The 23,390-nt window shown below is 35.0% G+C and overlaps 1 protein-coding gene across 2 annotated transcripts in view; it reads left to right on the top strand.

Moving 5' to 3' along the window:
- Positions 1 to 23,390, top strand: part of ZEB1 (zinc finger E-box binding homeobox 1) — a 206,668-nt gene that overhangs the window by 154,413 nt on the left and 28,865 nt on the right. The window contains exons 3-4 of one of the 2 annotated variants that reach the window (XM_047865196.1): positions 15,129 to 15,191; positions 22,383 to 22,544. In XM_047865196.1, coding sequence (XP_047721152.1) covers positions 15,129 to 15,191; positions 22,383 to 22,544 — 225 coding nt within the window. The remainder of the gene's footprint in view (positions 1 to 15,128; positions 15,192 to 22,382; positions 22,545 to 23,390) is intronic. The other variant, XM_047865198.1, reaches the window with a different exon arrangement.

A 23,390-nucleotide genomic window follows, 5' to 3' on the forward strand; every position in this document is an offset into this window, starting at 1 on the left:
GCATAAATGTCTGATTCTAGAACTGAGGTAGGGTAAATATAAGCTAAGCCTGGAACAACAAGCAAGAAAGTATTTTTTAAAAAGCATCCTGTCAAAAGGGCATAAGAGCCAACTTGAAAGAACTCCCATTGGCCAAATCTGGAACAATTTTAGCAGCATAATAAATAAATGATAGTATTGGATTATAAATAATCTGTAGAATAAAATAAATATCCATGCATCTGTACTTATATAAATACTTAAATACATACATGGGGGAGAATGGAAAGTTCTTCCTTATAGTAGAGTTTCAGTTATAAATTAAGAATTAGGGAAATGGAAAATTGCTGTAAGCAAACTCCATAGTATAATTGTTGCAGGCAAGAAACATCAATGAATGCTAAAATTAATGGATGAAAGTATGTGGAACAAAAGGATATTTGCATAATATCAAAGTATTTCCTCACCAGATAATTATTAATCTTAAAAACATAATAACTAGCAGAAAGAAACCTGACAGACACCTTCTTAACCAGGTGATTAAGGTTGATAGAAATAAGAGATAGTGACATTATATACCCCTGTAAGATATATTAACAAAGGCCTATCACTTAAGTGGTATTCCTGCTCAAAAGTATTTCCTCATCAAATCATTGGAAAGCATCAGGGAAATCAAATTGAGGGGCACTCTACAAAATAAGTGATCAGTACTCTTCAATAATGTTAAGGTAATGAAAAAGCAAAGACTAAAGCAACTTGCCAGACACTTGATTGGATTGTAAATTTTCGAGGAGGCTATGGAGACCTGACAACTAAATGCACTGTGGGTCCAGAATTCGTTTCTGAACTAGAAAAGAAAAAGGGCATTAGTGGGAAAACTGGCAGAAGTCAAATAAGGTCTGTATGTTACTTAATGGTTTTGTATTAACATTAATATAATGGTTTCCATAGTAGACCTGTGATTATGTAAGATGTTCTCCCTTAGGGAAGCTGGTTGAAGGGTATACTGGAAGTCTGTGCTCGTTTTTCAACTATTCTGTAAGTCTAAAACTATTTTATTTTTTTTAACGTTTATTTATTATTGAGAGACCGAGAGAGACAGAGCATGAGCATGGGAGGGGCAGAGAGAGGGGAGACACAGAATCTGAAGCAGGCTCCAGGCTCTGAGCTGTCTGCACAGAGCCCAGCACAGGGCAAGAACTCACAAACCGCGACATCATGACCTGAGCCGAAGTCAGACGCTTAACCGACTGAGCCACCCAGGCGCCCCAGTCTAAAACTATTTTAAATTTAAAAAGATTTTTTAAATCCTGAATAAAAGGAAGTAAAACCCCCTTTTCTTGGGTTTCCTTAGTATATCTTTAAAAAAAAAGTTATTTTCAAAAATATTTGTCTTTATAAATAATAATAGAACAAAAGGAAGACTATTTGAATATGATAATTCAGTTTATGAAGTGCATCTGCTGTCAGATCTTTGGCTCATTCCCTGGCCTTTGTCCCATTCCTTAGCCTGTCTAGTAGAATGCCTGAAGCTACTCCCTAAAAGACTCAGGCAAGGTCTTCATACCCCTCTTGGTCTTCTCCACACTGCAGGGTGCCAGCTTACCTTCCCACCATTTCAAAGCTGGTCCCAATACCTTGAACTTTGGGGACAAAGATAAATCAGGCTAATTTTGCCTTTCCTTAGGAGTTTTCAGATCTAGTTTAGGTTTTGAGAGACGTGCCTCTTTTTGGAAAAACTGTGGGACTGACAAGGCTGACACAGAAAATGAGCATTCAGTTGCAATTCCAACTCATACATATTAGCTAAGTAAAATAACACTGAGTGGGTGTACCTAGTGCCAACTGCTTTCCCATACTTCATTTCTTTTCATTCTTACAACAATTCTGTAAGATTAGCTCCATTTTGTAGATAAGGAAACTGAGGCTCAGCAATATTAAATATCTGCCAAGATGACATATTACATATGGAAAGTCAAGGTTCAAAACTAGGTCTCTTTGACTACAAAGCATGCTATTGTTTTATTTACAGATTCAACAGAATCTGTAAATATAATACACACACACACACACACGTGTATGTGTGTGTGTGTGTGTGTGTGTGTATCACACCGAATCTAACATCCATACGTGAAATACATATAAAGAGCAATAGGGAGAGAATTTTTTCATTGTATCAGTGCCCATCCATATAGATCTTTCCTTTTGTGGTGCTTCTGTTAGCACTGAACTCTTCTATCTCATGATCCCTTTTCTAATTGACCTCAAAATTTAAATCTTATTTTAAAATAAAATATATTTTTATATTTTGTAATTTTAAAATTAAATTTCTATTTTTATATTTCATATTTAATTTTTATATTTTAAAGTTGAAAACCTCAAATCTCTTATTTTCATGGGCAAGTCACATATCTCTCTGGATTGTAAACATCTTAACATAAGAATACCAGGCCGTGTATTCCTTTTGAATTTCCCACAGCCACCAGCAAGGCTAGGATGCCATAATTACTAACAGAATTAGTGTTTTTCAGATTCATAGTATCTAATAAAATTGAAAGAGAAAAAAGGAAACAGTATTGAACTCTACATAGCAGTCTTCTTTGATAGTCAACAAATAGTTGTTATCCTCATTCTTCTCCTTGGTCTAAAATTATTTAACCACTTAATTATTGCTATCATAACAAATTACCACAACACTTAAGGGCTTAAATGACGCAAATTTATCACACAGCCCTGTAGGTCATAAGTCCATCACATATCTCACTGGGCTAAAATCTAAGTGTTGACAAGGCTACATATCTTTCTAGAGATTCTAAGAGAAGATTCATTTCCTTGTTTATTTGGGCATTGGCAAAATCCAGTTTCTTTGGTTATGGGATCAAAGACTCCACAAAACAGTTTCATCCCAAGAGAACTTCTCCATGCTACTTGTTTTTAGTCACACCTCCCTCTCACCACAAACCCTGGTAACCATGATCTGTTCTCTGTCACTGTAGTTTTGCCTATTTGAGAATGTCATACAGATGAAATCATATAGTATGAAATATATTGTATCTGGCTTCTTTCACACAGCATGCCTTTAAGATTTGTTGAAGTTGTCCCATGGATCAGTAGCTTGACTCTATCAATGAGTAGTATTCCATTGTATGGATGTACCAATCTATTTATCCATTCACCCCCTGAAGGACATTTGGATTATTTACAGTTTATGGAGATTACTAATACAGCTACTATATACATTAGTGTATATGTGGTTAATTATGAACATGGTTTTTGGTTCTCTTGAGTAAGTAATCTAGAAGTAGTATTGTTGAGTCATACATTAAATGTGTGTTTAATGTTTTTGTTTTTGTTTTTGTTTTTTAATGCCAAACTTTTTCCAGAGTGGCTGTTCTGACCCATCAGTACTGTATGAGAGATCCAATTTCTGCACAGCCTCACCACTATTTGATTTTATCAGTTATTTCTCACTTCAGCTATTCTAATAGATGTGTTTTTATACTAGGTGTTGTTTTCATTTCATTTCTCTAATGGCTATTGAAGCTGAACATCTTTTCATGTGCTTTTTTGCCATCTGTACAGCCTCTTCCGTGTGCTGTCTGTTCATGTCTTTTGTGCATTTTCTAATCAGGTTATTTTATAAGTTTTGAGTGTTCATTGTAATTGTGGTAGATATTCTCCTAGTCTGTAGCTTGTCTCTTTATTTTCTGATCCTAAGCTTTCACAGAGCAAAAGTTTTAGACTTTGATGAGGTCAGTTTTATCATATTTACCTTTTAAATTTTTTTTTCAACATTTATTTATTTTTGGGACAGAGAGAGACAGAGCATGAACGGGGGAGGGGCAGAGAGAGAGGGAGACACAGAATCAGAAACAGGCTCCAGGCTCTGAGCCATCAGCCCAGAGCCCGACGCGGGGCTCGAACTCCCGGACCGCGAGATCGTGACCTGGCTGAAGTCGGACGCTCAACCGACTGCGCCACCCAGGCGCCCCCATATTTACCTTTTAAATGGATCATGTTCTTGGTGTCATGTCCAAGAACTCTTTGTTTAACCCAATATAACCAGAATTTTCTCCTTTGAATGCTTTACTTTTTTATTAGATCTATGATCCATTTTGATTTAAAATCTTTGTAAGATACAAGGTTGAGGTGAGGTTCATTTTTTTGGATGACCAGTTGTTCCAATGCTGTTAAAAAGACTGTCCCTTCTCTATGGAGCTGCCTTTGCACCTTTGTCAGAAATTAATTGTCAGTATTTGTGAGAGTCTGTTTCTGGACTCTATTCTGTTCTGTCGATCTGTGTGTCTGTTCCTTTGCCAGTATCACAGCATCTTGATTACTATAACTTTGTAATAAGTCTTAGAATTAGATAATGTTCCTCCAACTTTAATTTTTTTAAGTTGTTTTCACTATTAAAGTTCCTTTGGCTTTTCATGTGGATTTTAGAGTAATCTTATCTGTGTTGTATACCTCCTGCTGGGATTTTGGTTTAAAATGTGTTAAATCTATAGATCAATTTGGGGAGAACTAACATCTTTATTATGTTAAGGAGTGTTCCAATGAATGAATGTGGTATATCTCTCCATTTTTTTAGATCTTTTCTGTGGGTTGGGGGTGGGGGCTTGTGAGAAAATCTATTTTTCCCCAGCTCCATTGAGATATATTGGACATTTAATATTGTATAAGTGTAAGATGTACAATGTGATTATTTGATATACTTTTATATTATGAAATTATTACTACAGTAAAGTTAATTAACACATTACTTCATACAGTTGCCAGTTTTTGGTATGTGGTGAGAACATTTAAGATGGACTCTTAGAAATTTCAGCATACAATGCAGTATTGTTAAATACATTCACCATGCTATACATTAGGTTCCCAGAACTTACTCATCTCATCACTGGAACTCGTACCTTTTGACCGCCATCTCTGACTTCTCCCACTTCCCCAACTCCTGGAAACCACCAATCTCCTCTCTATTTCTATGAGTTCAGTTTTTCCATTAATGCATACATCTGTTTTTATGCAAGTGCCATACTGTTTTGATTCCTATAGCTTTGCAGTGTAGTTTGAAATCAGGAAGTGTGATGCCTCCAGCTTCGTTCTTTTTTCTCAAGATTGCTTTAGCTATACAGGGCCTTTTAAGATTGTTTTTTCCTATTCCTGTTAAAAAAGTCATTGGAATATTCATAGGGATTTCATTGACTCTATAGATGGCTCTGGGTAGTATGGACATTTTAACAATATTAATTGTTCCAGTTCATGAACACAGAATATCTTTCCATTTATTTGTATCACATTCAGTTTCCTTCATCAGTATCTTATAGTTTTCAGTGTATAGGTCTTTCACCCCTTGTTTAAATTTACTTCTAAGCATTTTATTCTTTTTGATGCTCTTGTAAATGAGATTGTTTTATTTCTCTTTCAGATAGTTCATTGTTAGTATATAGAATTGCAACTGATTTTTGTATGTTAATTTTTTTATGCTGCATAGCTCTTTGATTTCTCACATCAGTGTCTTTGTAGTTTCAAACACACAGATTGTATACATGTTTTATGAGATTTATAACCATGTATTTCTTCTCTAAAGGGAGAAACTATTGTGAATATTTTTGTTTTAATTCAGTTTATATAAATTCACTTATATAGCAAGCAATATTATTGAGTTTTGTGTGTGTGACCTTGTATCTTATGAACTCGCTAATTCTCAGATTTTTTTGTAGATTCCTTCAGATTTCTATGTAGACAATCTTCTCAAATATAGGGACAGTTTTATTTCTTCCTTTCTAATCTGTATACCTTTGTCCCTGTTTATTGACATATTACAAGATGTCAGGGGTGGTAAAAGTAGACATCTTCCTTTTTCCCAATGTTAGAGGGAAAATATTGTCTTTTACCTTTAAGTATATTGTTAGCATTTGGTTTGTTATAGATACCTTTTATCAAATTGGGTAAGTTTCTATTCCTAGTTGGCTGAGAGTTTTTCATCATGAATAGATGTTGAATTTTTTCAAATGGTTTTTCTGTCAGTTGATGTGATCATGTGGTTTTGCTTCTTTAGTCTGTTAATAACAGTGAATGCATTAATGGATTTTCAAATATTCAACCAGCCTTGGATTCCCTGGAAAGCCCCACTTAGTCATTTGCTTTTAACATGTTGCTCAATTTGACTTGGTAATACTTTGTTGAAAACTTTTAAGTCAGTGTGCAAGAGGGATATTGGTTTATAGTTTTCTCTATTTTTTATACTATTTTTATATGGTTTTGGTATCAGGGAAATGCTAGCCTCATAAACTGAATTGAAAAGTGTTCCTTTCTTTTTATTTTCTTGAAAAGGTTGTTTAAAATTAGTTGTAGTTTTTCTGTAAATGTCTGCTAGAATTTACAATGGAAACCACCAGGGCCCAGAGTTTTGTTTTGTTTGGGGGGAAGGTTTTAAACTACAAATTCAACTTTTGAAGCAGTTATAGGAATATTCACATTAACTTTTTATCTTGGATAAGTTGTAATAGTTTCTAGTTTTTTGAGGAATTGGTATTTCAAAGTTTTCAAGTTTATTTGTGTAGAGATGTTTACTTTACAGGACTGTATTAATAAGGAAAATAGCTAACAATTAAATATAACTTACAGTGTGCCAGGTACAATACTGAGCACATACTAATCCTTACAGCTACCCTAAGAGGCACTATTATCCTCCAAATTTGTATTATATTATGTAAAATGATTATGGGAGCGCCTGGGTGGCTAAGTTAGTTGAGCATCTGACTCGATCTAGGCTCAAGGTCATGATCCCAAGGTTGCAGGATCAAGCCCCACATTGGGCTCTGTGATGAGCGTGGAGCTTGCTTAAGACTCTCCCTTTGACCCTCTCCTCTGCTCACTCTCTCTCTGTAATTTAATTAATTAATTAATTAAGTGATTATGTACTGCCTTACAAGTATCTTTTTTCTTTTTAATTTTTTTTTTCAACGTTTATTTATTTTTGGGACAGAGAGAGACAGAGCATGAACGGGGGAGGGGCAGAGAGAGAGGGAGACACAGAATCGGAAACAGGCTCCAGGCTCTGAGCCATCAGCCCAGAGCCCGACGCGGGGCTCGAACTCACGGACTGCGAGATCGTGACCTGGCTGAAGTCGGACGCTTAACTGACTGCGCCACCCAGGCGCCCCTGCCTTACAAGTATCTTAATGGACATATAATTTTTTATTTTAAATGTAAGTAGTTGCACACAATCTAACTTCTGGCATATTAAAAATATTGACATTTTGACATTCTTGTATGTGAGATCCATAGCAATTTAATCTTTCACTTTTAAAAAATAAAAAGAATAAGCTCTTCTTTAAGAGTCAAAATGTTGTAATGTTTACTCCTTGAACTCAGAGTATTCCCTTACTGTCTTTTGAATATCTTCTAGCTCTATAACGATACTCCCTTTTCATTCCTGTTATTAGTAGTTTGTGGCTTCCCTCTATTTGTCACTCATACTAATGGTTTATGCATTTTATTGATCTTTTCAAAGAACTAGCTTTCTTTTTCATTGTTTTTCTCTATTTTTCTTTTTTTGTCTTTAATTTTATTTATTTCTGCTCTTTATTCCTTCACTCTGCTTGCTCTGGACTTACTTTGCTCCTTTTTCCATTTTTTAACAGAGAAGTTTAGAATTTTGATTTGAGAACTTTTTTATAAACATTTAATACTATAAAATGCCCCTTAAGCACTGCTTTATGTACATCCCACAAATTGTGATGTGTTGTTTTTCATTTTCTGTTTGAGCTATGGATTCTTTAGAAACACAGTACTCAGTTCTCACAGTGTTTGGAGATTTTCTCATCTTTCTGCTATTAATAGCTATTGAATTTATTTTGGTCAGAGAACATACTTTGTATGATTTTATTTTTTTTAAGTTTGTTTTGTTATACGATCTTAAATATGGTCAGTTTTCATGAGTGTCTTATGTGCATTTAAAAAGAATGTGTAGGGACACCTGGGTGGTTCAGTTAGTTAAGCATACAGCTCTTGACTTCGGCTCAGGTCATGATCTCATCGTTTGTGAGTTCAAGCCCCATATGGAGCTCTGTGCTGATAGTGCAAAGCCTGCTTGGGATTCTCTCTCTCCTCATTGCCCTTCTCTCTGTCTCAAAATAAATAAACTTTAAAAAATAATAAAAGTCAAAAAAATAAAATAAATAAATAAATAAATAAATAAATAAATAAATAAATAAATAGAATGTGTAGTCCTCTATTGTTGGATGCAATGTTATACAAATATTAGTTTGTGTATATCCTTGTGATTTTCTGTCAACTTGTCCTGTCAGTTAATGTGAGAGGGGCATTGAATTCTCCCACTGTACACATGCATTTTTCTTCTCTACTTCTGTTCTGTTGGTTACATATTTTGAAGCTCAGTTGTTAGATGCATACTCTTTTATAGATTGTTATGGCTTCTTGGTGAATTGACCCTCTTACTATATAATGTTTCTCTATGTTTCTGGTAATTTTCTTAGCTCTAGAGTCTACTTTGTCTGATATAAAATAGTTACTCTAGCTTTCTTTTGATGAGTCTTTACATAGTATATCTTTTTCCTTTTTACTTCTTTACTTTTAACCTATCTATAACATTGTGTTTGAAATACTTTTTTTTGTTAGAGTACTATAAATGGGGCTTGGTTTTTTTTTAAATCTCTTCTAACAATCTGTATCCCCTTATATTGCTTCGTTTAGACCATTTACATGTAATGTAAGTTTTGATGGTTGGATATAGGTTTACGATTGTATTATTTGCTTTGTGTTTGTTCCCTCTTGTCCTTCTGTTTCTCCTTTCATGCCTTCTTTTGGATCATTTGAATATGTTTTAGTATTGTATTTTCATTTGTTTATTTCATTTTTACTATATCTTTTTGTATAGAATTTTTAGTAGTTGCTCTGTAGATGAGAATTTACATACTTTTCACAGTTTACTTAGAATAAGTATTTCACCACTTCAAGTAAAATGTATAGACTTTACATCCATATGGGTCCCATTACCGTCTCTCCTTTATATTGTAGTTGTCATATATACTACATCATTTCTTTTGTTCTCTTTCATTCATGACATTTCAAATTTTTCTCTAATATCATTTACCCTTCTTTCTGAAGGTCTTCCTTAGCAGTTCTTTTATATCAGGTTTGCCGGCTGTGCACTCTATTCACTTTCCTACATCTGAGAATCTTTATTTTACCTTTGTTTCAAAAGTATATGTTCCCGGGGCGCCTGGGTGGCGCAGTCGGTTAAGCGTCCGACTTCAGCCAGGTCACGATCTCGCGGTCCGTGAGTTCGAGCCCCGTGTCAGGCTCTGGGCTGATGGCTCAGAGCCTGGAGCCTGTTTCCGATTCTGTGTCTCCCTCTCTCTCTGCCCCTCCCCCGTTCATGCTCTGTCTCTCTCTGTCCCAAAAATAAATAAAAAATGAAAAAAAAAAAATTAAAAAAAAAAGTATATGTTCCCTGGATACAGAATTTGGGGTTGACAGGTTTTTATCATTTAGCACTTGTTAAAAAATGTTCTTTTTCCTTATGAAGCCCTTTATTTCTAATGATAAATCTGCCTTCTTTTAAATTATTGTTCCCATATAGTTATGTATCATTTTCTCTGTCTCTTTTCAGAATTTTTTTTATCTTTAGTTTTCAGAGTTTGATTAATGGTCTAGGCTTGGATTCGGGGGGCTTTATCCTATTTGAAATTAACTTTTTTAATCTACTGGTGTGTTTTTTATTAAATTTGGAAAGTTTTTAGTTGCTACTTCGTGATATATTTTTTTCACACCATACTCTTTTTTTTCTCCTTCTGGAACTCCAATGACCAAATTTTAGATGTTTCATTATTGTCCCACACATCCCTGGGACTCATTTTTTTTTTTAATGTTTTCACTTTGTTGTCCAAATTGGGTAATTTCCATTTATGTACCATCAAATTCACTGATCTTTCCTCTTTCACCCCCATTTTGCTGTAAAGTCCATCTGGTGATTTTTGTAAAGAAATTTGTTACTGTATTTTTAGTTCTAAAATTTCCTTTGGGTTCTTTTAAAAAATTTTTTTTTCAACGTTTATTTTATTTTTGGGACAGAGAGAGACAGAGCATGAACGGGGGAGGGGCAGAGAGAGAGGGAGACACAGAATCGGAAACAGGCTCCAGGCTCTGAGCCATTAGCCCAGAGCCTGACGCGGGGCTCGAACTCACGGACTGCGAGATCGTGACCTGGCTGAAGTCGGACGCTTAACCGACTGCGCCACCCAGGCGCCCCATGGGTTCTTATTTATATCTTCTGTTTGCTGATAAGAATTTGCCTAGACTTTTTGTCTTTCCATTATTTTCAAGTGTTCATCCTTAGCTCTTGGAGTACTTTCATAGTAGCTGATTAAAGTCTTTGATATTTTCAACATCTGTGTCTTTTCAGTATTGCCGTCTTAGAATTTGAGATTTTCCTGGTTCTTCATATGCCAGGTAATTTTGGATTGTATCCTAGACATTTTGAATATCATCTTATGAGACTCTTGGTCTTCTTTAAATCCTGTGGAGAATTTTGATATTTTGGGTTTAGCAGGCAACTTATCCAGTTGTATCAGGCTATAAGTTCCAAACAATTTTCTATGGGTTCCAATATCAATTCGGTTTTCAAAGCATTTGCAATGCTTTTTGGATCTGTGTGCCATACAGTGGCTATTCTGGGACATGACTAACGGTCTTATCCTTACTTTAGTTCTCAAAGCCTATGGTCAGATCCACACATGGGAAGTTCACAAGCAGCTTTATATGGTTAGTTTCCTGTACTGCTCCATTTCTATGATCTCCCGGGTACTTTCAGTTCCCTGAGACTTCCCTTTCCAGTTCTTTATCCAAAATTCTGGGACTTCTTGGCCATATTTTGCCACATACTTCCCACTATGCCTGCAGGAAGAAGGGCTGCAAGAAGTTAGGGAGAAAGAACTTGATGGAAGTTTGTACCATCCTCTTGGAGCCACAGATCCTCTGGACAAAAAGTTTCCCCTTCTTTGGAGTTTTAGGTACCTTTACATTCTTGCCATCATCATGATCTCCACTGCTACCTTGGGATGATATAGGGGCTGGGACACAAGAGAATCCAGGGGAAAAAATGGTTTTCCCCTTCTTTGAGTCCTTTCCTAGTCCTTGAGCCTAAACTAGAGAGCTTTCCATAGAGTTTTTTCTGCTATGCCCCAGTGTCTACTTCTAGGTTTAGGCTGCCTTGAATCCAAGCCAGGGAGTAGGAAAGTGATTAAATAGTATTTTGAATTCTTGTCATGTCTTCTTCCCCAGTCTTCTTGGTATGATTTACCTTTTAGAGTCTTCAAATAACTCCTCCATGCATTCTCCCCAGGTTTTTTTCAGCTGTATTCACTGGGACACGCAGGGCGGTTTGTGTTTATTTCATTTTAACCAAATTTGACCTTAGCTATATATATTTCTTTACTTTTGTTTAAGTTAACAGGTATTCATGGAGGCTGTGAATTACATTTATTGTGACTTTGATGGACAGTTATACCAAAAATATATGCATACATGTAGAAACTAGAGGATACATGTATGAAAGAAAAGTGAAGCTGTCTGGAAATACTCGGAAAAACCACACAGTAAAAAAAATCATTTCTGATTAAAGTTTAAACACTTTATGTTTAACTTCAGGAATCTATTGGCGTTTACTTCACAGCACTGTCAGGGACGACTTACAGAATGAGAGAAATGTGAACTTACCTTTAAAGAATCAGATTAGTAAAAGTTTTTCAGATGGAATAGATAACAGCATTCTAGACAGAGGGGTCAGTCTGAGAAAAGGCAGGTATAAATGTGCATGGCATGTGTGGATGTGCGTTATAGAGGAAGAGATAAAAGCAGGAAAGGAAAATCTGGTTCAGTTACCTGCTTCTTGTGCCATATTAGAAATTGCTATAAAATCTTCTCAAAACACATTTGAAATGGTTAGGAACACATTGGTATGAATTCAAAATGAAAGTTTTAGAATTTTGTACATGTGCTTAATAATCAGTCCTGTACTTTGAACTGGTCTATCCTGCCATTGACATTAAGTCTTCTGGATTTTTGGTTAACATGAATTGCATTTGCTATCCTTGCTTTTCCTTACTAGGAATTACATCTTATGGCAAAATAAATATGTCCTATCTCTCTAAATTTGTGCTATCTGCCATTGACTTATTTTTCAGTTAAACTTTTTTTTACTGTTTTTTAATATTTGTTTATTTTGAGAGAGAGAGAGCGAGAGCGAGAATCCTAAGCAGACTCCATGCTGTCAACACAGAGCCCAATGCAGAGCTTGATCTCATGAACCATAAGATCATGACCTGAGCTGAAATCAAGAGTCAGACACCCAACTAACTGAGCCACCCAGGCATCCTAAACTTCTAATTTTAAGATAATTATAGATCTGCAAATAATTCACAGATAGTTGTAGATTCACAAATAATTCACAGATCCTATATGCCCTTTACTCCTTTTTCCCCCTATGGTAACATCTTGTAAAACTGTAGTACTGTATCACAACCAGAATATTGACATTGATATGGACAAGATACAGAACAATTCCATAGAGCTCCCTCATTGCCTTTTATACACCCGCCTTCCCCTACCCTCTGCCCCAACCCTAACCTCTCACAACCACAAATTTCTTCTCCATTTTTATAATTTTGTTATTTCAAGAATGTTACATAAATAGAATCATACAGCATGTAATCTTTTGGATTGGCTTTTTGACTTTCCATAATTTCTTGAGAGATTGATCTAAGTTGCTGCATGTATCAGTAAATTGTCCCTTTTGTTGCTGAGAAGTATTTCATGACCTATTTTTCAGCTATCTTTTGCCATTATTTGAAAAAACAAAGTCTTGTTACTCAGGAATTTTTCCTCATTTATGTATTTGCTTTGGAATTTGGGCTAAAGCAAAAGCCTTAGGAGTATTCCAGTTTACTTTTCTAAATTGTATTTTGGTTCATCAGTCACAATGTGTTGACATTAGTAAGTCTTACAGGAGAGAAAATCTTGTGCACAAGGAAATTCTACTACTTTACTACCCTTATCTTTTCTAAACTATAAGTAAGATCAGAACACATGAGGAAGAAGTATGCTTGAACAATATTTAGCTGTTCCCAGTACACCCTTGCGCGAGTCCATGGATGAAGCAGGAAGGAGCTCGTTCCTAGCAGCCCTCTGTAGTGAGAGAAGTGTGTTCATGCTGCAGACCAGCAGTAGGATATTTTCTATTTTCATTAGGCAATATGATTCTAGTTCAAAATTCCAGCCCCAATAATGAGGGAAAGAATGGAGACTTCCAGTTTTTAAATCGCAGTAAATTGTGGGGGACCAGATTCTAAAGTATGTTAAATGTTCCTAAGGAGCCTTGATTTTATCCCAAGCAGAAATGAAAGAATGAAGAAGTGAATAAATCATTTACTTGAATTGCAGACATGTTTTTAATTAGCTATAATAACTATAAACAGAAAAATTAGTAATGTCCAAAGTATCATTTTAACTTTTAATATCATTGTCATCTCCTGTCTTAGTAAATAATAACTGTGTTTTGATTTTCATTTGAGGAGAAATAAAGGGCACATATAAATCTACAATAAAAAACTATATTACTATCATATAGTTATACAATTGTCATACTGTTTATTATTTTAATTTAAGTACATGCTTCAGAGAGAGAAGAAAAAAAGATGTTAGAGATTTGCAAACACTGGTGTTTATCCTACTGCATTGTAAACACTTTAGCAAAGGTTTTTAAATTGTCATTTTGCTGATGGCAAGTATAAAATGAAGATACAAGTTAATTGGAAGTTAATCTCATTATTACCTACTGTAGACAGTGTTTTTTATGCCGCTCTAAAGAGGTTTATGCATATTTTAACTATTTTTCACAGAGTGATCATCTTTAAGTACTAATATAAAAGTTAATGAGTAAAGAAAATCTGCTGAATAAATCTATCTGATAAGCCAAGGCACTTACAGAAATACATGCTTTATGTGCGCTAAGATTTTTCTTGATTAGTGTTCCATTTCTCAATTCAATTATCAAACTTAGGGGAAGTCTAAATCAAGAGTTTTGACTGGCATATTCAATGGGATTTGATTGGGGTGCAGATAAGTACATGATGTGATGTTTTAGCATGCCTTTATTAGTATTCTGATCATAATTATGTGTACTCTGCTACCACTTTTTTTAAAAGCAATTTTTAACTCCATCATGTCTTCTATATATGCACATGTTCTTAATAAACTATTAGAATCAATACAATGTACATGAATATATAAAAATGTACTTTCTGCTTGTCAAAATAATATGCATATTTACTCTGATCTTATTCTGTATAGAATACTACAGTCAGCTCACTATAAGCCTAGGTGGCAAAGGGAGATAAAGTAACATCTGAAAATGTTTACCAGTACTGTGATTATGATTTACCAGAGGTTAGAACAATGAATAGAGTGGCAGAGAAAGTACAGTGCCCTAGGCGATGACTCTGGACACAGTGAAGTTTAGTACAGTCTTGTCTCTAGTTGGCTGGGACTCTGGTTATACAGTGTAGCAGAAAGTACGTTCTGTAGCCATTCAGACCTGAATTAAAATTCCACCTCTACCATCTAATAGCAGTGTGTCCCTGGGCAAGTTATTTAACCTCTTCAAGCCTCAAGTTTCAGTTGTCTTTTTTTTTTTTAACTTATAAAATAGGTAGTTATGAAGGTTAAAAGAAATAAGTTTATAAAGCATCTAGCACAGTGCCTAAAACAGAAATCTGTGCTTTGCAGAAGAAACAAAAAAAGGAACCCCACTACCTACAGGTAGAACTCCTCTCCCAAAGAAACCTTAATTAAAATCCCAGTATGCTTATAATACTAATGTATATATAATTCCTGGGTTGTATGTAAACATTCACTAATTTTGCTCTTTAATGTACCTTTGTGAGTGTGGTAAAACTGCCTGCTTAATTTCTTTTAAAAAGTTTACTTTTCAAGGACACATTACTTCTAAAAGGGAAAAAATCCAAATTGAATATAATCTAAAAGTTACTTTTCAGATTTCTAGATGTTAAAAATGTTTGTGACGCATGGATCTATTTTAATCTTTTGTACTTTGATTTTAGCAGGAAAGGAAGGACAAGAAATCCTGGGGCCTGAAGCTCAGGCAGATGAAGCGGGATGTGCAGGTACTCTCTTGTCATTTTCTTTCATACTGCAGCCTTTGAACAAAGTCTTTTGTGTCACTGGTTTTTGCATTTGTGAGTCGTGAATTTAGTCTGTTTCCTTCTCTTTCATCTTGACCTCCTTCAGTGTTTAAGTACCCAGGCATATAGGGCACTATATGTAGCATATTTTTCCATCCAAAAAATTAGTGTTTAAATGATGATTTGAACACATATCAAAAATTTTACCAAAGCTATAGAAACACAGATTTAACTATTTTGAGTTTCATTATTAGTTACCAGGATCTGCATTGAGTTGCCCACAAGACAGAAAGCAGAAGGGAGAAGAATAAGCAAATGTCATGAGTTATCTATAAACCGGATGAGAATCATGAATATTGATGAGTTGAGTGAAAATGTGTCACAGAAAACAAGAGAATCAAAATTTTTTTCTTGTAACTTCTGTGATTGGAAAAGGCCAAGATGAAGTTAAATTATAGTAAACAAAGAAATTTGCTTCTAGATGACTAAAAATACATACACCCTGAGACTTAAGCCTATTCCTCTGTAATGGATTCAAATCAGATTTAAAAAGCAAAAGAGTAGGGGTGCCTGGGTGGTTCAGTCAGTTAAGCGTCTGACTTCAGCTCAGGTCATGATCTCACAGTTTGCAAGTTCAAGCCCTGTGTTGGGCTCTGTGCTATCAGCTCAGAGCCTGAAGCCTGCTTTGGATTCTGTGTCTCCCCTCCCTCTCTGTCCCTTCCCCACCTTCTCTCTCTCTCTCTCTCTCAGAAGTAAACATTTTAAAAAAATTTTTAAAAGAAAATACTATCTTAAAAAAATACTGTACTTAAAAGTAGTATAATTGTATTTTGTATATTCCACCCTAAGTTAGAAATTTCTATCATATAATTTTAAATAAATTTTGTATTTTCTTTTTTTTGGTTTAACAATTCTAGTTTTGCAGTGCATTTTAGTAATATTCTGTAGAGCCCTATAAATTATCTTCCATTATGTAAGATGAGTGTATTTCATAATAATATGTCAACAATAGATTTTCATCTGTAATATAAACGAGCACTACTGTACTTGGAAGTTCTGTAAAACCAAGAGTAAATCTTTGTGCTGTTATTAAAGATGCGTTCCAATTTAATTAAATAATACTGGAGTATATGATGATTTACAGTACTTGCTGCCAAAGATTTTATATTCTGCCTTTAACTTGGTTGTGTTTAACTTGCATGAATAATGTATTCAATATGTATGTCATCAAGTATTTGTCATGCTAACGTACACATTATATAAAATATTTAAACTAGATATGTGTTTTTAGTAAATAGTATTAATGAACACAAAAGAATGCTGTTTATTACTCCTTTACTGAATGTTAAATGACTTCTATTACCAGAGTTAAGGGCATCTTTCCCCCTTTTAGGCAAAATGCTATCAAAACAAACATTCACAATTCTGAGTGTCAGTATTTCACCTCACACTTTGCTCTTCACTACAAAAATAAATGAATTTTTTCAGTTGGAACTACTGAGTAGTATATAAATTCCCTTAATCCCCCTCCCCCTCTCGGCAAAGTCACATCTGGAAGTTAAGGTAACCTTGTACTAACTTAAATTATTGCTGAAATGTACGGTCCCTCCACCCAGAGGAAGGTGATCCCTGCAGCTTTATTTCCCTGGAACGTGGGGAGTTAGGAGCAAGCAAACATTTAATAAAGCCCTGAAAAGTGTAGTTGTAAGGAAAGAAGGGTAAAAATTAGACATCTGAGACTTTTGAGCACTTAAACTTTAAAGTTATGTTTTGCCTTTGCTTTTGTTACTTCCTTGACTTCTAGGGAATAATGTGCTGACAAAGTAAACAAAAACACTGTACAGAGGTCATCATCATTAGTTCAGAACTTTGTCAGATCCTTTCTTCAGCTGACTTCCTTTTGCAATTCATGAAGTTAAGAGAACTGAAGTCTCAGTTTAGTATTCAGAGAGTGAAAAATTCACCCAAAACCTCCTTTGTTCCTTCTGAGCATCCCTTTTTTGTTTATATAGTTAATAGTTTTGCCAAGTTTGAAAAAAATGGAAGATAGGAAGAAGCCGAAGGATACTTTATTCCAATGGAAATTATTGATAGCTAAATAAAAATGTTTAATCTTTATATTAAATATTTGCCCCTCTCTCCTTGCTCTAATTCATGATTATAATCACGAACTCTACACTGTAATTCTACACTTTGGCAAATGGTTATGGTCATATGGTCCTATGATCCAAAGTAATTCCATACTTTGACAGTCAGCTCTGAGTTTTGTCATATCTAAAGACAGCCAAATTATCATTATGTTTCTATATATTTACTCATCTGTCTACTATTTAAATCTGTAAGTTTATCAGTATTAAGACTAGAAATTTTGCTTTCAAACTGAACTTTTTACAATGTGCACTTCCCAACACTTAATAAATTTGTGTGTAAAACTGCAAAATTTCTGGTTTCAGCTTGAAATTGTTTTGGTTAGATGCAGGTTCACAGAGACCGCATAGTTTAGTTGGAAAGACCAGAATTTGATACCACATCCCTAATACCAAATATTTGATCTAATGGTAACACTTTTTTACTATGTATCTAAGTTTTCTGATCCTAGTTATTTTCACTGGGAAAACTTTTAGTTGAGAAATTATAACGCTAACCTTACAGGACTGCTTTTAGAAAAATAGCTAACAATACATAGCACTTAACATGTACAGATACAGTACTAAACACATACTATATTAATTTAATTCTCACGACCACCCTAAGAGGTACTATTACTGTCTCCCAAATTTTGTATCATGTAGATTGATTATATACTGTCTCACATATTTCTTAATGTACATTTAAATTTTTTTCATTTTAAGGATAAGTAGTTATAATCTAATTTCTGGAATATTAAGAACATTTTTAACATCACTCTTCTATGTAAAATCCAAACAATTTAATACCTGCTAATCATTCAATTTTTAAAAATATGAGTAAGCTCTTCGTTAAGAGTCAGAAATTTTATAGTGTTTACTCATGATATAGAATTTGATGTTAATGTAGTATGTATTTCCTATTTGAAGTTATTTTTGATCAGGTGTCATTTCTTTATAAGAAAAACATGCATATAACTTGAAATTTAAGTTTCTTTTTAATTTCTAGGGATAAGACTCTTAAAAAAATTTTTTTAGCATATGGATTTATCATATAATTATCAGTACCACACAGTTGACCACAGCATAAATACATTAGAAACTCTGATAAATAATTATTAAAGAAAAATGTACTGGAAATGAAATTAAAGGAGCCGAAGTATTCTTTGATGAGTTCATTTATCAACGGTTTAATGTTACTTATTTCCAGAGGAAAAAATGTTCAGCATTAATTCTTTTTCTATGGTTTGTTTCGCAATCAGATAACCTTATTCTCATAAATAAAGGGGTGCAGTACATTTTTGTGATAACTGATTTACTTGATTCTTTATACATCTTTAGAGTTATGTGCAAAGAGTTATGGTTACATACCAATAAAGTATTTTTAGTGTGGTTAACTGACAATTCTATTAAATGCTCCTTCAATCCTGTTGAAAGCAAAAACTCAAAGCTACCTAATTTGCCCAAGAATTTGTTTCCCAGTCATTAGAATCATCCACTCCCTGATTCTCTGGGACAAATACCAAAAAGGCTTTACCAACACCTACTGATCAAAGGACTGATGATATCTGTTCTTAGCTTTTGTTATTTTTCCCTCTCGTTTAGAGGCACCTTGATTAATATATTCAGAAATGGTTGGGGAAATTGAATAATGTTAATTTCAGTACGTTTTGCCAGTACTTTTTTGTAAAAATCCTTTTATCTTACCACATGAGGTAACAATATTTTCATCAATGCCTTAGAGCTACAAACTTAGTTCATTCAGTTTCTGGAAATTTTGTACCTAATCACCTAACTAGCAAAGCCAGTTATCACTGTTATACCAATTAGTCAGATCAGACTTTCTGTCAGGAAAAAAGTATGTTTTCACTTTTCTAATTCAAATAATTCTGCCAGTACACTATTTGAGAAATTTTATAAAATGTCTCCTATGAGGTACATATAAATTCTAAGTAATGAGAAACAGAGAAACATACAAAGTATAAACATATCTTTTAAAAATAGATTATTCACTAACTATAGAGAACAAACTGATAGTTAGCAGAGGGGAGGTTAATGGGGGATGGGTTAAATAGGTGATGAGGATTAAGGAGTGCACTTATCATGATGAGCACTGAGTAATGTATAGAAGTGTTGAATCACCATATTGTACAGCTGAAACTAACATAACACTTATGTTAAGTAGACTGGAATTAAAATTAAAAACTTAATAATTTTCTTAAAAAAGTAGATTATTCAGTAGTGAGGTTATTTATATCTAATATAATTTCTATAAGTTATAAAAATTTTTGTCTCCAAATGAGTAGTACATTTAGAACCAGTCAGTATATAGGTAAGCTTATAACTTACTCAAGATGCAAGTTTCATGTATAAAATACAGACTGTATAATTCTGCAAAATGTATACGATTTAAAACTCATTATTCTAGCATCTAGCCTAGATGCGTGCATGCGCACACACACGTACATAATAGGATATAGAAAAATAAACTTTGTATAAGTGAAGACTTTAATTGAAGTAAATGTAATATAATTTAATAAAAATATTTTTAAGCATCTTGTAACCTATATGGAATCAATAAATCACATAAAACTTAAATTTCACTCATGAGTATAATCTAGTTTAACTTGAAAACTTGCAGTTACATTGAAAAGATACAGTGACATGGACTTGTACTGAGTTAGCTGTTCAGAAATGCTTATTTTTCCAGCTGTTGACAGAATGTAGGAAAGATTTTTGAAAATACTCTTTGCTCTGACCAGGGTTCCTGAAGAGTAGTAAATTTTTTAATAATAGAGAATTGAACAGATGGGGTAATTAAAGGAAAACTACTCTCCATCCCTTTGGCCTTACTATTATATATTTGATTTCAGAGCTTCCTAACTAGAGCCAAAATATCCCTATTTCAGTCACCAGGCTTTACTCCCAATAGAAATCCATGTAAACAGGAAAAACTAGAAGGCCTGTGGTGGTTTTATGTTGCCTTGATTAATCAATAAAGTTTTCCCCAATCAGTATTTTGATTTTTTCCCTTTGGCAACCTGGAGGTTTTTATATTCCAAAGCAATGCACCATATTAATGTATTCAAATATGCTTTTTTCTCTTCTTCCTTTTAAGTTTAAGCAAAGGAGGGGGTGCCTGGGCAGCTCGGTTGTTTAAACATCTGACTCTTGATTCGGCTCAGGTCATGATCTCACACGGTTCGTGAGATAGAGCCCCACGTAGGGCCCCACAAGTGCAGAGACTTCTTGGGATTCCCCCTCTCTCTGCCTCTCTCTCTTCCTCTTCCTTGCCCGCCCCCCTCAAAAATAAATGAAGAAACATTTTTTAACAAGTTGAAGCAAAGGATACTATGAAAAGGGGATAGTGGAGGGAAGAACCTTCTGGATTGTAAGAAAAAATATACACAGAAGTTGAGGATTTAGAAACAAACTCCCTTAAAACCCACAGGACCAGCTTACCTCTTAAGCCTTCACTTATCCCTGAATGTAGTAACCCAGTGCTAAATAACTGATAGCTATTGGCTGTATTAAAAAGGAGGGGAAAAAATGGTGGATCACCACGATTACTATGTCATTGGCTTTAAGGTTTTAAACAGCAGCTTCCATGAGGAGTTCAGTTGCTACCACTGTGCAGGACATGTAGCAAGACTCTTTCAACAAGTGTTAAACAAAAACATGCCCCTACCTCAGCATTTCAATTGGGCCCTATTTTAGTCTGCTGGGAAATGCTGTTTTACAAATTTAGAACTGACAGTTCAGCCTGAAGTGTATAAAGAAGTCAGCCATGAGACACCAGGGAAACCTACAACCCATTACAGTTACTACCACCATGGAGTAGACACTGTCCTCTGGAGCCAGTGGAGGAAATGGAGGAAAACCATGGCGCAGCAATCCTGCTTTAGAAATTCAGCAACACTCTGGAGTACCCTCGCAAAGTTGAAAGCATTCCATTAGCTCCTGAATCTTTCTAACTGAAGAAAAAAAAATGCCTCTGCCTAATCCCACTGTTAAACATTTATTAAGGCAGAAATAGAGAAAGAATAGCTTTGTATATACATATGAATACTAAAGGAAATAAGCAGTTTTAAGGATTTGACACTCTTTGAGTCTTGCTAAAAAATTTTCTAACTACAGATAGCTATTAACACTGTTTTCTTTTCTTTTTTTTGAATGTTTATTTTATTTTTGACAGAGAGAGACAGAGCATGAGCGCGGGAGGGGCAGAGAGAGAGGGAGACACAGAATCCGAAGCAGGCTCCAGGCTCTGAGCTGTCAGCACAGAGCCCAGCGCGGGGCTTGAACTCCCAGACCGCGAGATCATGACCTGAGCCGAAGTCGGACATTCAACCGACTGAGCCACACAGGCGCCCCAATGTTTTCTAAGAATTCACATAACAGAACTGAACTTCAAAGTGGTTTATACTGAGAATGATTCAGATTTAAGCTACAACTCTAACATCCAGTAGGTTGCTAGGAGGGACTAAGGTTTGAGAGCTCAGGTTTTCTCTTCCTTTTTTCCTTCCATGATCATTGCGAAGTTAAGAATTCAGTCAGCTGTATTAGCTTTTCTGTGTCTTGTTTATCAGTAAGGTGGACTAGAAGTACAACTCTCAAGTTTAAAAGGGATAGTGTGAAAATTTCAAGACTTTTATTGTAACACTTTCTAAAAGACTTCTCAATAGAGGCACCTGGGTGGCTCAGTTGGTTAAGCACCTGACTCAGTTTCAGCTCAGGTCATGATCTTGCATTCATGGGATTGAGCCCCACATCAGGCTCTTGCTGACAGCATGGAGCCTGCTTGGGATTCATTCTCTCTCTCTCTCTCTCTCTCTCTCTCAAAATGAATAAATATTTTTTAAAAAATAAAATACTTCTTAATAGAGGACAACAGAATGAGTGAGTTTTGCTTTTAATTATTGGTAAATATTTCCTACAAATTCGAGAACAGTAATGTATTCTCTTAAAGTAAATAAGTTCTTATCTAGGAAAGCTTTGTAACAACTTGGCAGTGAATTGCTTTCTATAAAGTATGCATTTCTTTTAGTAAAAGATGATGAATGTGACTCAGATGCAGAAAATGAACAAAACCATGATCCTAATGTTGAAGAATTCCTGCAACAACAAGACACTGCTGTCATTTACCCTGAGGCACCTGAAGAGGACCAGAGGCAGGGCACACCAGAAGCCAGTGGTCATGATGAAAATGGTAAATGGAGCTTCACAGTTGTTTTCGCTTTCATCTTTAAAGGATTATTTCCATAATTCTACAATGGGAACCTACTCTACTCTAGGGAACACTTTTGAAAACTAGAATTTATTTATTGCAGGTGCCTACAGAAAATAATCTCTCTCTTTAATGACTGGAACGTTTTTATCATAGAAGTATAGTATTAAATAAGTGGCATCTCATGTATATAGTGATAACACCACTGTAGTGAAATGCTTAGAACAGTGCCTGGTTATTGATTTCCATTCACTCACATGGCAGCAAGTTAGAGGGAGCTAGAATGACCCTTAACTGCGTCTTGATTTTTTTTTTTCCCACTATTCTAGCAAGCAAACCATGGGTATCTGGTTCAAAACATACTGATTTGGAGACAAATGGGGTTTTTTATCTCTGCTCTAGTCTACTCATTCTTATACAAACAGCCAGTGTATAAAAAGTAGTCAAGTGCCAGGGCACCTGGGTTGCTCAGTTGGTGAAGCGTCGGACTTTGGCTCAGGTCATGATCCCATGGTTCATGAGCTCAAGCCCCATATCGGGCTCTCTGCTCTCTGCATAGAGCCTGCTTCGAATCCTCTGTCTCTCTCTCCCTCTGCTCCTCCCCCCCCCTTTCTCTCTCTCTCTCTCTCTCTCTCTCTCTCTCTCTCTCTCTCTCTCAAAAATAAATAAACATTTTAAGTGGCAAAATGCAATACTAATTATGTTCATACTCCCCTGGAAGGAAATAAGCTGTCATTCTTCCCTTCCATCCACTAGAAACAGATGCAAATAGTGTGCAAATATTCCTATAAGAAATTTTATGTAAGATCTACACCAAGAACTAAGTTA

This window comes from Prionailurus viverrinus, chromosome B4, assembly GCF_022837055.1.
Source record: "Prionailurus viverrinus isolate Anna chromosome B4, UM_Priviv_1.0, whole genome shotgun sequence".
NCBI classification, from domain to species: domain Eukaryota; kingdom Metazoa; phylum Chordata; class Mammalia; order Carnivora; family Felidae; genus Prionailurus; species Prionailurus viverrinus.